Source organism: Bacillus rossius, chromosome 12, assembly GCF_032445375.1.
Source record: "Bacillus rossius redtenbacheri isolate Brsri chromosome 12, Brsri_v3, whole genome shotgun sequence".
Taxonomy (NCBI): Eukaryota; Metazoa; Arthropoda; class Insecta; order Phasmatodea; family Bacillidae; genus Bacillus; species Bacillus rossius.
This window is the reverse complement of record NC_086339.1, coordinates 130,376-145,046: the sequence shown is the minus strand read 5'-3', so window position 1 is coordinate 145,046 and position 14,671 is coordinate 130,376. Positions and strand designations below refer to the sequence as shown.

The 14,671-nt window shown below is 39.4% G+C and overlaps 2 protein-coding genes across 4 annotated transcripts in view; one reads left to right on the top strand and one right to left on the bottom strand.

Moving 5' to 3' along the window:
- Window positions 1-1,264: 1,264 nt before the first annotated feature.
- On the bottom strand, window positions 1,265-14,223 carry LOC134537292 (E3 ubiquitin-protein ligase MARCHF2-like). Of its 2 annotated transcripts, XM_063377575.1 has the most exons (6): window positions 14,120-14,223; window positions 13,570-13,706; window positions 10,903-11,017; window positions 7,866-8,029; window positions 7,009-7,229; window positions 1,265-3,816 (listed from the first exon to the last, which is right to left on the bottom strand). In XM_063377575.1, the coding sequence occupies exons 1-6, from the start codon at window positions 14,127-14,129 to the stop codon at window positions 3,657-3,659; spliced, it is 807 nt and encodes a 268-aa protein (XP_063233645.1). In that variant the 5' UTR covers window positions 14,130-14,223; the 3' UTR covers window positions 1,265-3,656. The 2 variants fall into 2 exon arrangements, with proteins under 2 accessions (XP_063233645.1, XP_063233644.1); XM_063377574.1 differs by lacking the exons at window positions 1,265-3,816; window positions 14,120-14,223 and adding an exon at window positions 13,803-13,974 and having other exon boundaries at window positions 7,074-7,229; window positions 7,866-10,189.
- Window positions 14,216-14,671, top strand: part of LOC134537291 (SUN domain-containing ossification factor) — a 65,864-nt gene continuing 65,408 nt past the window's right edge. Inside the window, exon 1 of one of the 2 annotated variants that reach the window (XM_063377566.1) lies at window positions 14,216-14,562. In XM_063377566.1, the coding sequence (XP_063233636.1) occupies window positions 14,504-14,562 (59 nt within the window). In that variant the 5' untranslated portion in view covers window positions 14,216-14,503. The remainder of the gene's footprint in view (window positions 14,563-14,671) is intronic. The other variant, XM_063377565.1, reaches the window with a different exon arrangement.

Sequence of the window (14,671 nt, the reverse complement as noted above, 5' to 3'; positions counted from 1 at the left end):
GTTGTCGCATCGCGTCCATCGCGTTGTACATACGCAACTCTGAAAAATAAATATAAATGGTAAAAAAAGCTATAATAAAATAATCTCGTATCTTTCTTTATTCTTTTTTCTAAGCGCTCTAATGGTTTTCGATAGTTTTGTTCTTTTGTGTACGCTGCTTGGTGGAGGTTTCTTCTGCATTTTATTCCTGAATAAATCTCACGCTTACAACAAAAAACATCTAGCTAAATCACTGTGCTAAATAATAACAGAGAATAACCATTCAATTATAGGCCGAGCTATACCAAACACGTTCTCTTATCTACTGAAAATGAGTACGTTGACCTTCATATCAGTTTCCCGCGAAATCCCGTCTCCCCTTCGTAAACAGCAGACAGCTGTGGCTGGGTGGGAACGAGCTGCAAAAAGTTTGGAAAACTGTCGCAAGGTGTCACTACTGTCCAGCGCGCTCCATAATTCCTCGTATCCGAGCTTGCACGCTGCTCAAATTTCTACAGCTACATTTTTACTTTAGGTCCGACTGCAATAAGCTAAAGACTAAAATAAAGTCAATCATTCAGCCGACATATATGTAGGCGTTTGAATTACAAATGAAAACGCGAATGTTATTAAATTCGCAAATGAATATCACGTAATTTCGTAGCAGCTTATTTATTAAAATTCAAATTGTAAATACGTTAAATTAATAATGATTACAGATAAAATAATGGTCACAGTTATATCTCCCGTGTCTGAAAATTTATCTGCGAAAGTTTTACCACTGAATTCTTTATAGTTTTTTAATAAAGCTTGAATTTAAAAAATTCCCGAAAATCAGCAATAACTTAATTAAAATAAAAAAATAAAAAAATAAATTTTACACCAGAATGGTTCAAATCTTCTCTAGCAGCTGAATCATTAACAAATATATTGTTTTTTTTAATACGATGCTGGTGCACCAATCCCCTTAAGCAGATATATATATATATTTTAAGATACCAATTGATTATTGATAAACAATGTGTGTTCTGATTTGAAAATGAAAATGGTTGACAAAATAATAAGCACTTTGTAACAAAACAGTTATTTATTTAATAGCTGTGTGTTTGCACAGAATTTGATTTGTTTCGATTTTTCTTATCTTTTCAGATGGTTTATTTGATGGTTTTTGATAGTTTTAGGATAGAGTCGCGACCCACCGTTTGGGAACCGCCGTATTACTAATTAATCTCTAATTTTTAGGGCCCTATCAACACTAAGCACTTAAACGCAGGGATAAAATAAATTTTTACGGTAAAATTTTATCTTTTATTTAAATATATTTAACAAAGCACATGATGTACAAGTGAACAAAAGTACAATACATATGCCACTTCTAAAAAGTTCTGCGAAATGGTAACTTGATAGGAACAAAAACTTACTTATTGATAAAGACAACAATTTTCTAGACAATTTTCTGAACAAAAAAAAAAAAAAAGCACAGATGCGAGAACCCTGACTATTTGTACAATGAGTTAAGGCACTTCAGGTGAAATGTAAAAATTCAAAAGAGGATGCTCTACTTATGAAAAGTTTAATGCTATTTGAAGTTTTTTCACCTTTACAAATTAAATGATTTTTACACTTTTGTACTAAAATGGTATCATTTGGGGTTTCTGTATTAAAGAGTCATTATGTAGTGACATCAGTAGAACTATTATCACACAGATTTTTTTAAATTTCATAACCCTGAAATGATTTAATTCCAAAATGAATTTGTTTGGACTGAAAATACAGTACTAAATTATTGCTTCTTATGAGATAAAACTGAGCGCAATAAAAATACTGTATGCATAAAAGATTTTCCTTATACTATTTGCACAAGAGAGCCTCAGACTCAAACCTTTTTAATAAGCCCTCTTATTTTATCATTGACAAAACACGTGGATGCCACTTACATTCTAGTGTAACAGTATCCACTATCGTATCAATAGAACTAGGCTTAATTGTCGAAAAAAGAATCCTTTAAGATACATTTACAAACTTTAAAATATCTTTGGTACTAGTAAAATAATTTATTCAACATTCGTAAAATATTTTTTCATGTGACAACTATAAAAATAACACTACATAACAAATATCTATTTACATATAAAAAAAATAACAAGTGTTCATATATTCTTAACTATCACATTATGCATTATTTTTAGGTGGAAAATATGTTTATTTATATTAACAAAACAAATATATATGCAATCGTGAAGTTCAAAATATCGGCAAAAACTACAACTAGCTACGAGGCACAACCATAATAAGTATAATATTTCCACCAGTAACCCTCAACTATATTCTAATTGTGTATACAATACTATATAATGATATAAGTTTAAAATCTATGTTTATGGCTATTTCTCCAGCACCACAGCAATTTTTGGAGGGTTGAGTATGCAAGAAATTTGCAACATAATTGAACTTCACTATACAAGAAAATGTTTTTTGATAATGTTCACAAATTGTCATGAAAGACAAAGTTGAAAACTCCCTAGAACATAAAATTACAATTAAGATACAGATTTTTATACTCAAAACAAAAATTTGACATTAAATATAATAAAAATTAGACTAATCAGACTTTTGTTAATACTCATAGAAAATTCAGGTTGAGTACAGTATATGGTATCATGCACGAATGAGATCAAAGTTACTCCATACTTAAGAATATTCTAAATAATGCAACGAAAAGCCAGTTGCAAATAGTTATTTAGTAATGGATGTTAAAAGTTTTATTTACTTAACTTGTTAACAGTGTCCCACTATATGTAGAAAATAAAAAGAAGGAATGTACATGCAAGTGTTTTTAGAGAAAAAGAATGCTTTATAAAAAATAGAAGTAGTATTATCATCACTGAGGCAGTGAAACTATTACAACACAATAAACTAAAATAATTTCAGGAGTGAAGGAATAGTACATATATAGGAAGAAGTTTGAACAAACAGGAAGCAATAAACCATTAATCCATGAGAGGAGATGAAATTAAGTAGGTACGTATTTGACAATGCACACACCCAAAGAATTTTTATATAAAAAAAAGTTTCAAAGCAATTTAAAAAAAATTGAGTAATTATAACCAAGTATACTGAACATGTATGTTATTTTCCATATCAATGAGTACTATATGCACTACAAACAATGCACATATTTATTGCAAATGTTAATGTTTTAAAACTATCACAGTTAAAATTTTTTCACAATTTCAGTGATTTTTATGCAGTGTATATGAAAAAAAAAAGTGAACAAAAATCACAAGTATATACAAATTCTCTTTAAAATAAGTCAAAGGCAACCAAAAATCATTACAAGATTGTGCAAAAGATGGAATGTAGTAAAATGTGTCTCGGCTATGCCAAATTTTGTTTCCTCAGGTTGGCAGTATTGGTATACCAATTTTAAATTTTGTGCAGGTCACATTATTGTTTAAAAAAAGTTCAAATAACTTGATACAAAATGTATAAAAACAGAAAGAAAATTATTTCAATAGTTTGGTTTAACAATTCCCTTCAAAATTTATAGACTTCCTTTGGCATCAGTCACAATTAATTTCCGGAGAACGTACTTGCAGATTGAATATGAAGTCTCAAAACTACGTTCTCCCAATAGTGTTTTGATGACAGTAACTGTGGGCAGGCAAGTCTCGCTGCTAGACGTGGCTGATGATGTCCGGCACTATCTGCTCCGCCAGGCGTCCGCCCACGATGGCTTCCACGCGCTCCCCGCCTCTCCGGTAACGGTAGTGCACTTCCTGCAGGTGTACCACCTGGTTCCTCGCCTGCCAGCTGCGGAACACCTTCAGGTGGAACCTGGGCACAGCAGTCGCCCTTCAGGCGGCATCCCCGACACCAGCACCAAGAAGCCTTCTGGCTTCATGAATAAACCAAGCAGCAAAGCTATTGAGAGGGGTTCATGTAAGCCTTATTGCAGGCATCTATACAATCTCTTAAAGTTTACAAACCAGGCACAAAATCTAGGAGCCAGTGATAAAATATATATATATACTTTTGTGATTCTAATTTTTGATTTTACTTTAACATTAAAGTACTAATTGGTACCTATATAGCAACTTGGTAAGTATCAGTACAATTAGAGTTAATGTATTGCAATTGATATACCGTACCAGATTTTTGGATACAGTCAATTCTATTAAATATTTAGTTACAACAAATTTGGCTGATGCTTTCAAAACCTTGGCACAAACTGGCACAAGTTAGTACCCACCAAGGCGATCTGGTGCCTGTATTTGTAGAGCCCAGCCTGATATCTATAGTAAAAATAAAACTGTTTACAACAAAAAGTCTGTACATTGGATGAAATGTTGAAAAAACTATTGAAAATGGCTATTTACATTGATAATTAAAAATATAAGTAGCTTGGCTTCTGGGTTGTAGCTGTGTCCTTGACGAATAATTCACCGACGTTTCGGTCGACATTGCAGTCACCATCATCAGTGAGCAGTTATTAATTAAAAATATAGTTTTTAAAATTTTTGTCTGTTTGTCCATTTGATCAAGCATCAATCAAAAACTACTTGCCTGATTTTTATGAACTTTTTTCTAGGAATATCTTTGTCCAACTTATAAACTAGGCTATATATAATTACAGAATTCCACCCCTAAGGAGGTGAAAAAGGAGTAGATACAGTTTTAAGATAAGTAATTATATTTTTGCAACTAATCAAGTTAAAGAAAAGATATTTGGTACCAATAATTAACTTACAAAAACTATCAAACAAAATTTTTATATTTTGTGTAATTCAACCCCTAAAAGGTTAAAAGGGGTAAGTATGTTTTAAAGATGAATAATAATAACTCCAAATTGAATTAAGTGTAATAAATGATATTGGGTACCAATAATAAATTTACAAAAACAACCAAAATTTTTATATTTTGCAAAAATCACCCCCTAAAGGACAGGGGCGCAACAACTAAATTTCCAAAAAAAGGGGGGGGGGGGGGCAATATACCTTTTTTATAAAGAATCATTGATCCCCCCTATTGAAGTGAGGGTTGGGGGGGGGGGGGGGTCCTCCCCGGGGAAAATTTGTATTTCAAGGTGGAAAATGGTGCTATTTAAGCAGTTTCATTATCTAAAAATTGATTACACAGCACTTTCTTTGCCCCCGTTTGCCCCCACTTCAAGGTTTCAGAGGGGGGGCAAAATACCCTTGCCCCCCCCCCTGTTGTTGCGCCCCTGCTAAAGGATGAAGAAAGAGTATGTATGTTTTTACGAGTAATTATTAAATATTCAAATTTATTAAGGGTGGTAAATAATTTGGGATACCAATAATAACAATATGAAAACAACAATCCACAATTTTTATATTTTGTGAAGTTCAACCCCTAAGAGGTGAAAAAGAAGTGAGTATGCTCTTAAGAATAATAATTATATCTCCAGATTTAATTAAGCATAACAAATGATATTGGGTACCAATAAAGATATACAAACACAACAACCAAACTTTACATTTTGCGAAATGCAACCCTAAAGAGGAGAAAAAAAGAGTCAGTTTTTTTAAGATTAATAATTATATCTCTGAATTAAATAAAGCATAATAATCATTTTACATGCCACAAGTAAACATCTGCAAACTACCATTTTGCGAAGTTCAATACCTAAGGGGTGAATATGAGGTCAATATGGTTTGAAGATAATTAATTAATTATATCTCTAAAGTAAACGAGCATAACAAAAGATACTACGGAAAAAAAATTGACACACATAAAAACAAACTATAATTTTACCATTATGCCCAATTCCAGCCCTAAGAGGTAAAATATGGGTGAATATGGTTACAAGATGAACAATTTCCACTTTAAATTTAATCAAGCATAATAAAAAAAAATTGGTACCGATAATAAACATACAAAAATTACCAACCACAATTATATAATTTTGCGAAATGCAAACCCTACGATTGGTTAAACATGTAGGTGTGTTTTTAAAAAAAACACTAAAACTTCCAAATCAATTGAAAATAGAAGTAAGTAACTGTGTCACTCCCTTTTACATAGGGGAGATGGCACACGTCCCCACAACCCAGGAAAGTGTCTCAATACCGTAATGGCTATATTCAACCGTTTTCAAAAAAACTGTAAACAACCATTATGTATTGTTATCTTTAAATTACTCTTAAGTGTATGAAACATTAGAATCAAAAAATATTCTAAACAGAAATCACGAAGTAGAACTCATCTGAAATGAATGTGTCCAAATGGAACTCAACACAAAACCAATGCAGTTTCTCAACACAGACAATCGAGAGGTAGCCTCGGCCAGGTGTGACGGGCACTGGGAGTGCTACCTGATGGTCACGGTGCACCACAGCACGAAGGTGAGCAGCAGGAAGCAGCACAGCAGGCCAGTGCCCTCCCAGATGCCGTGCCTCATGTACACGGCCGCGCCCATGCCACACAGGTACACAGACACTAGACACAGCATCGCCCAGGTGTGACGGGCACTGAGAGTGCTACCTGATGGTCACGGTGCACCACAACACGAAGGTAAGCAGCAGGAAGCAGCACAGCAGGGCGAGGCCAGTGCCCTCCCAGATGCCGTGCCTCATGTACACGGCCGCGCCCATGCCACACAGGTACACAGACACTAGACACAGCATCGCCCAGGTGTGACGGGCACTGAGAGTGCTACCTGATGGTCACGGTGCACCACAACACGAAGGTGAGCAGCAGGAAGCAGCACAGCAGGGCGAGGCCAGTGCCCTCCCAGATGCCGTGCCTCATGTACACGGCCGCGCCCATGCCACACAGGTACACAGACACTAGACACAGCATCGCCCAGGTGTGACGGGCACTGAGAGTGCTACCTGATGGTCACGGTGCACCACAACACGAAGGTAAGCAGCAGGAAGCAGCACAGCAGGGCGAGGCCAGTGCCCTCCCAGATGCCGTGCCTCATGTACACGGCCGCGCCCATGCCACACAGGTACACAGACACTAGACACAGCATCGCCCAGGTGTGACGGGCACTGGGAGTGCTACCTGATGGTCACGGTGCACCACAGCACGAAGGTGAGCAGCAGGAAGCAGCACAGCAGGGCGAGGCCAGTGCCCTCCCAGATGCCGTGCCTCATGTACACGGCCGCACCCATGCCACACAGGTACACAGACACCAGACACAGCGGCGCCAGGATCACCAGGCACAGCAGGTCTCCGTAGATGCCGTGAGGGCCTGACACGCCAGCCTGGTGGCTGTACAGCCACTGCAACAACCATTGCACACCTACGTCGTGCCATTCGGGAAACCACCGAGCTTCTCAGTCTGGATCCAGAACAAATATGTGGCATTCTGAAATGCAGGTGTAGCCGAGTTTATAATGTAATCACACTCTCATTATTGTATTTTACTTTACTTTGATGCAACATGTCGTCGACAACTGAGTCATTACAGCCGATACAACACAACACAGAACAGGGTTTTGGTGAAAAATTCTGGAAATCCTATCATAAAAATCTATCCCAGCATTTAAAGATGTTTTACATACATGCGGAACAGTGTGCATATTTAAAAATAGTTACCCTACCCCATGACTGTTGGCATTTTTCTTGGAAAACCTTTTCAATATTTCTCATGCATGAGAACACTAATGACAAGTTTCTAACCATGTTTCAAATCAATAAAGGTACATGAAGCATGCACCTGAAAGGCATACTTCTGAACCTGGGATGGGGGAGATATCTACTTTTATTCAAGTGAGAAGTCAAGAACAGAGATTTGACAATATACATAACAAATAGAAAAATACATCCGGCACAAGTATTCTTTTCGTAAAAATTTAATGGTGGTGTGAAACAGGCGGTGGACCAGTTCAAAGCATACATGCAGACTGCTCACTTACCTGCCACAGATGTTGGGGATGCTTGCGGATGCTGAACTTGAACTTGCAGATCTCGCACTTGTCTGTGTTGGAAGAGGAGAGCCACTTCTCGAGGCACTTGATGTGGACCAGGCCCTGGGTGCCGGAGCAGTCGCACGGGGAGACGAAGCCCTCCAGCCTGTCGTCTGGAACAACTCGGCCCACACATAGTCACTTCTCCAGGCACTTGATGTGGACCAGGCCCTGGGTGCCGGAGCAGTCACACGGGGAGACGAAGCCCTCCAGCCTGTCGTCTGGAACAACTCGGCCCACACATAGTCACTTCTCCAGGCACTTGATGTGGACCAGGCCCTGGGTGCCGGAGCAGTCGCACGGGGAGACGAAGCCCTCCAGCCTGTCGTCTGGAACAACTCGGCCCACACATAGTCACTTCTCCAGGCACTTGATGTGGACCAGGCCCTGGGTGCCGGAGCAGTCGCACGGGGAGACGAAGCCCTCCAGCCTGTCGTCTGGAACAACTCGGCCCACACATAGTCACTTCTCCAGGCACTTGATGTGGACCAGGCCCTGGGTGCCGGAGCAGTCGCACGGGGAGACGAAGCCCTCCAGCCTGTCGTCTGGAACAACTCGGCCCACACATAGTCACTTCTCCAGGCACTTGATGTGGACCAGGCCCTGGGTGCCGGAGCAGTCACACGGGGAGACGAAGCCCTCCAGCCTGTCGTCTGGAACAACTCGGCCCACACATAGTCACTTCTCCAGGCACTTGATGTGGACCAGGCCCTGGGTGCCGGAGCAGTCGCACGGGGAGACGAAGCCCTCCAGCCTGTCGTCTGGAACAACTCGGCCCACACATAGTCACTTCTCCAGGCACTTGATGTGGACCAGGCCCTGGGTGCCGGAGCAGTCGCACGGGGAGACGAAGCCCTCCAGCCTGTCGTCTGGAACAACTCGGCCCACACATAGTCACTTCTCCAGGCACTTGATGTGGACCAGGCCCTGGGTGCCGGAGCAGTCGCACGGGGAGACGAAGCCCTCCAGCCTGTCGTCTGGAACAACTCGGCCCACACATAGTCACTTCTCCAGGCACTTGATGTGGACCAGGCCCTGGGTGCCGGAGCAGTCGCACGGGGAGACGAAGCCCTCCAGCCTGTCGTCTGGAACAACTCGGCCCACACATAGTCACTTCTCCAGGCACTTGATGTGGACCAGGCCCTGGGTGCCGGAGCAGTCGCACGGGGAGACGAAGCCCTCCAGCCTGTCGTCTGGAACAACTCGGCCCACACATAGTCACTTCTCCAGGCACTTGATGTGGACCAGGCCCTGGGTGCCGGAGCAGTCACACGGGGAGACGAAGCCCTCCAGCCTGTCGTCTGGAACAACTCGGCCCACACATAGTCACTTCTCCAGGCACTTGATGTGGACCAGGCCCTGGGTGCCGGAGCAGTCGCACGGGGAGACGAAGCCCTCCAGCCTGTCGTCTGGAACAACTCGGCCCACACATAGTCACTTCTCCAGGCACTTGATGTGGACCAGGCCCTGGGTGCCGGAGCAGTCGCACGGGGAGACGAAGCCCTCCAGCCTGTCGTCTGGAACAACTCGGCCCACACATAGTCACTTCTCCAGGCACTTGATGTGGACCAGGCCCTGGGTGCCGGAGCAGTCGCACGGGGAGACGAAGCCCTCCAGCCTGTCGTCTGGAACAACTCGGCCCACACATAGTCACTTCTCCAGGCACTTGATGTGGACCAGGCCCTGGGTGCCGGAGCAGTCGCACGGGGAGACGAAGCCCTCCAGCCTGTCGTCTGGAACAACTCGGCCCACACATAGTCACTTCTCCAGGCACTTGATGTGGACCAGGCCCTGGGTGCCGGAGCAGTCGCACGGGGAGACGAAGCCCTCCAGCCTGTCGTCTGGAACAACTCGGCCCACACATAGTCACTTCTCCAGGCACTTGATGTGGACCAGGCCCTGGGTGCCGGAGCAGTCGCACGGGGAGACGAAGCCCTCCAGCCTGTCGTCTGGAACAACTCGGCCCACACATAGTCACTTCTCCAGGCACTTGATGTGGACCAGGCCCTGGGTGCCGGAGCAGTCGCACGGGGAGACGAAGCCCTCCAGCCTGTCGTCTGGAACAACTCGGCCCACACATAGTCACTTCTCCAGGCACTTGATGTGGACCAGGCCCTGGGTGCCGGAGCAGTCACACGGGGAGACGAAGCCCTCCAGCCTGTCGTCTGGAACAACTCGGCCCACACATAGTCACTTCTCCAGGCACTTGATGTGGACCAGGCCCTGGGTGCCGGAGCAGTCGCACGGGGAGACGAAGCCCTCCAGCCTGTCGTCTGGAACAACTCGGCCCACACACATGCAGTCACTTCGTGAAAGTACTTCAACATGAAAGTGGGTACACATTCAATCATAGACAAATGCCGGACATATATCAATTATTGCTTTCTTTGTGCAAAAAGCAAATTTTGAAGAGATTTAATCAGCTGCATAATGTATAACTGAACACTTATAATACTGTAGGGTTTTATGAAGCTGTATTGTTACATTGGCCCAGACAATACAAAATAAGATACATTTGTGAAATGAGGTTTTGATGAAAATCAGATCACTTAGATAGAGATTGTTTAGCTATGCACAAGAAAATGATAAACTGATGAAAGTATTGGAGGCCATCTAGATCAGGCAGGGCTACCGAGAGGGTAGGGAAACATGCCCTATGCCTGGGCACCACAGGGGTTGGGTTGAGTTTCAACATTTATTATAATGTTTGGGTTTACCCTGATAGGATGAAAACTGCACGTCTATCGTGAATAGAATTCATAGCAAACCTTACAAGTAATGCAGTATGACCGGTTCATTTTAACAGTTATGGTCACAGTAAACTTTACAGTCTTGAGTATTTTTTTTTTTAATTATTGGGTTTGAATAGTTACACAATATTATTTGTCCTTGGACCCTTGGTTTCCGCCAATGGCCCTGAGATCAAGAGTCGACATATGTACTAAGAAAAAGTGTTGCTACGTCTGTACAGCAGTCGCTGAGCTACCTTCGTGACAAATGCGGCAGAATCGTCCCGGGCTGGACGTCTTGGACGATGCGGATGCCAGGCTGTGTGGCTGAAGGAACACCAGGACTGGACTGCCATACAACTGCTCAATCACCTGCGGATCAACACAACTGCCACCGCTCACATGCTTCAAACCACCAGCAGCAAAGGAAACTAATACACTTGCTTTATTCCAATGTTGAACTGTAACTGGGTTTTAGTGTTATACTGCATTTAATCCTTCAAATTACACACTGTCACACACAATAATATTTTACCTAATTCAGAAATATAACTTTAACAATAAAAAGGTAAAGATGTTAGGTTGTAGGTATTTATTATTTTGTTGGTACTGATTTTATTTCCTACATTGTGGCACTTATAAACACAATTTCCTCAGGTTTCAGGGAAGCACTTACCAGGCACTACTGGACTATTATTAGGTATATTCTATAATTATTATATTATATACAGACACTCTCACATTAAAAAATGAAATTGAAAATTACTTTTTCTGATTAAACATTCAAACATACAAAATTATTTACTAGACTACATTTAATTTAATCTAAACTTTATTCTTCTTTTTTAATTTGTAGTTGTATTTATTGTACACCAATTAAAAAAACTTAAAAAGTTGTATATTCAAACTTTTATGTGTGTTGTATAATCTAGCATTATCTAGAGATGAATAGAAGTTTGTCCATTTTGTAAGTATTAATTGTTAATGCTCATTTCTGTACTTATATGGTAGCAATTTTGATTTTGTATCTACCGTTTTAGTGTTTTCAGCTGTAAGGAAAATGAATTTAAATAAATTGATACAAAAAAAAAGGATACAAAAATTTAATGAGTTTGAAATATTGCATCAGTGTTTTAATTATTTATACTCTTGTACGCACACTCTGTGATATATGGTCTGTGAGTACACAGACTGAACACAATATACACATCAGCTTGCAAGTTCGCATCCACCAGGCAAACATGTACACACTGAAAAATAAGTTTTCAAAGCTCCAACAAACTAACTAAAAAAAAAAAAAAAAAACAGTGGTGAGACTGAAGTAGGAAAATAAGGCAAGTTGTTCAAATACATCTATGGTAGGTAATTATTGTTTACATAAATGACCTTGAGTATCTCTCTGCCTGTACCCATTGTTTTTTCCACTTAGACCAGCACTATAGCTTCAGAAGAGTTTACAGAAGAAATAAAATATTTTAAACTAAATCTTAAGAGACATGAAAATTGTTTACAGCAAGCAAATAAAAAGTTATACTGGATTAGCAGATGTTAAAATTTGTCATGAAAAATAGTAACCACAAGAGTATAAAGACATAATATATTTGTGTTGTTCACTGTAGGTCATACTACTTATAAGTATAAACAGTCGACAAAGATCCATAAGCTTGATAATATGAACTACTGCATTACTGACTACAGTAGTTCAAGAAAATGCAGAATATTGTCAAAGTTTCAACGAAGATCATCAAACATGCAGGAACATCTAGAGAAACTATGGGGCAAATAATTTTGTTGGGTCCTTTCACAATTACTTAATGTACAATTTTTCAAACCAGTTAAAAAAATAATCTTATAACTGTAAACATTAGTGACCTTAACTGTAAACATAATCTGTGTATCACATGTATTTGTAAGGTTTCCAATTAATTAATTCTATTAGCAATTCCCCCTCCCCCCACGTCATTCACAACAGCCCTGTAAGCATGTAGCTTTTATGACAGTCTCCAAGTATTTTGTTGATTGCACTATTTGTAAATATATTTAGAATGAATTACAATGTTACTGTCAGCTCAATTTCTAGACATTTAGCCCCTTTACAGGAATAGGTGGTAGTAAAGTCGCTTTGCCACTGTCATCATGGCCTATCCTGCTAGTACTGTAAAAAACACTGGCACATTTAACAGTAAATGGGCTGCAGTGACATCACCTTGTTTGTAAGTTTAGCAATCTTTACTTGGGTTGACTTAACTTCTATTAAAATGCACATACTTCTTAAGTTAATACCTCACAGTGATGGCACCTAGAAAATTAGTAACATAGATTGGTTAGTTCTGTCAAACATTTTTAATGCATGAAATCCTAGAATTCTAATATTTTTAAAATTATTTTAACTTATTACTAATGCAGCTGACCTAAACTAACCCAAACATTCACTTTATTATTCACCCCATTTTTCAGAAGCCACTACTCGGAGGAATTATAGTGTGTTGAATCACTTCAGAACAAACTCTTATGTACACAAATTTGAGTTACATATTTACTCTTGCCAGGGGTTGGGATACTACTTTATGATTGAATTTAGTCAAAATTTCACCAGAGGCAACGTATAACATAAATTTCCTCCCCAACTTATTTATTTTATGGTGTGTGTGAACACCCAACCAATCTGACACCCAGGGCATACTACCAATCTGCCCTTCTTACCCTCCTACCTCCTTGTAGAACTCTCAACCTTTGTCACATAGTAGACATGTTGGTAATCAAGAGCCACGGAAGACCTTTACAATTATGGTAGAATAGGTAAAACTAATGCATATAACCCCTATACAACAGTTCTGAAGATATAACAATTAAAAGTTTTTCTAAAACATTTTTTTTATGCATACGCATATATTAATTATGTAAAGAAACACTGAAAATGTTACCATTTTATCACCCATTTGACACTCTTTAGGTGGAGTGTGCATTTCTTCTTTAGTATAAAAACTGTCCTCATTGAACTGAACAGAAGATGGGGAACCAACTTCATCTAAACAGTCTTGACGTCCAGCCCCTGCCATTTCTGTAACAATAAGCCACCTGAATATTCGTGGTACAAGAATTCACGTCACATCTTCAAAATTCCCTCTCTGCTAACCAAACTCAACTGTCCACTCACGCCGTATCCAATACAGCAGACGAAAAAAACCAAGAAAACTAAGGTTTTGGTTTTGTTTTTATTCTTTTGGTTCTTGTGCATTATTCACATTCAAGGCAGCCAAGCCAAATGAAATCTCATTAAAACATTATTATTCACATGAAGCATTTCTACATTGACTTAAATCTGTATTACAAAAGTGTATTGTTAACTTAATTATAATAAAATAAATACACACGAATGACAAATTCATGCTCAAAATAATGTGTTTGAGAGTTGCAAAATTGAAAATAAAATAATAAAAAATAAAAATAAATATCACAAATTACGAACGTTACCATGAATCATTTTCTGAAGAATAAGTTGTTATAAGTTTTTACTGTTAGGTACGTAACAATAATTGTTTACTGACAAACGAGCTAGAATAGTGGCTTTAAGAGTTTGGTAGCACTGATTTCTCATCACACGTCAGGCCTTCCCTCTGTATTCTGTGGGCCTAACGAAAATGAATGTGTCAAAATTGTTTCACCTATTGAACATTCCACAATATTTTAGTTTTTGTTACATTTTAAATAGTTATCTCTGTCTGAATGATATGAATCTGTGTGTTAGACGCGATATAATTTTTATATGTGATTAGTAACGATGATATACACTGTGTCTAAGCGTATTAACAAATCATCACTAAAAATGATGCTAGAAGAAAAGATACGATTTGTAAAATGAAGATGAACGTTTCTTACATTTATTTGATGTTTTTTATTATATCAGTCTTGTTCAGGTAAGTTATATTACGTACATGTGATATCAGTTAAAAAATCTATGTCTTTTAATTTTAAGTCAGTATTTATTCATAAAAAAAATTAAATTTAAGAACTCAGATTTTTTTA

Coding starts and splice junctions, on each gene's coding strand:
- LOC134537292 (XM_063377574.1), bottom strand. CDS start 11,001: ATGGCAGTCCAGTCCTGGTGTTCCTTCAGCCACACAGCCTGGCATCCG. Junction 10,190..10,902: donor CTGCCGCATTTGTCACGAAG/GTAGCTCAGCGA, acceptor GAGTTGTTCCAG/ACGACAGGCTGGAGGGCTTC. Junction 7,230..7,865: donor ATCCCCAACATCTGTGGCAG/GTAAGTGAGCAG, acceptor TGGTTGTTGCAG/TGGCTGTACAGCCACCAGGC.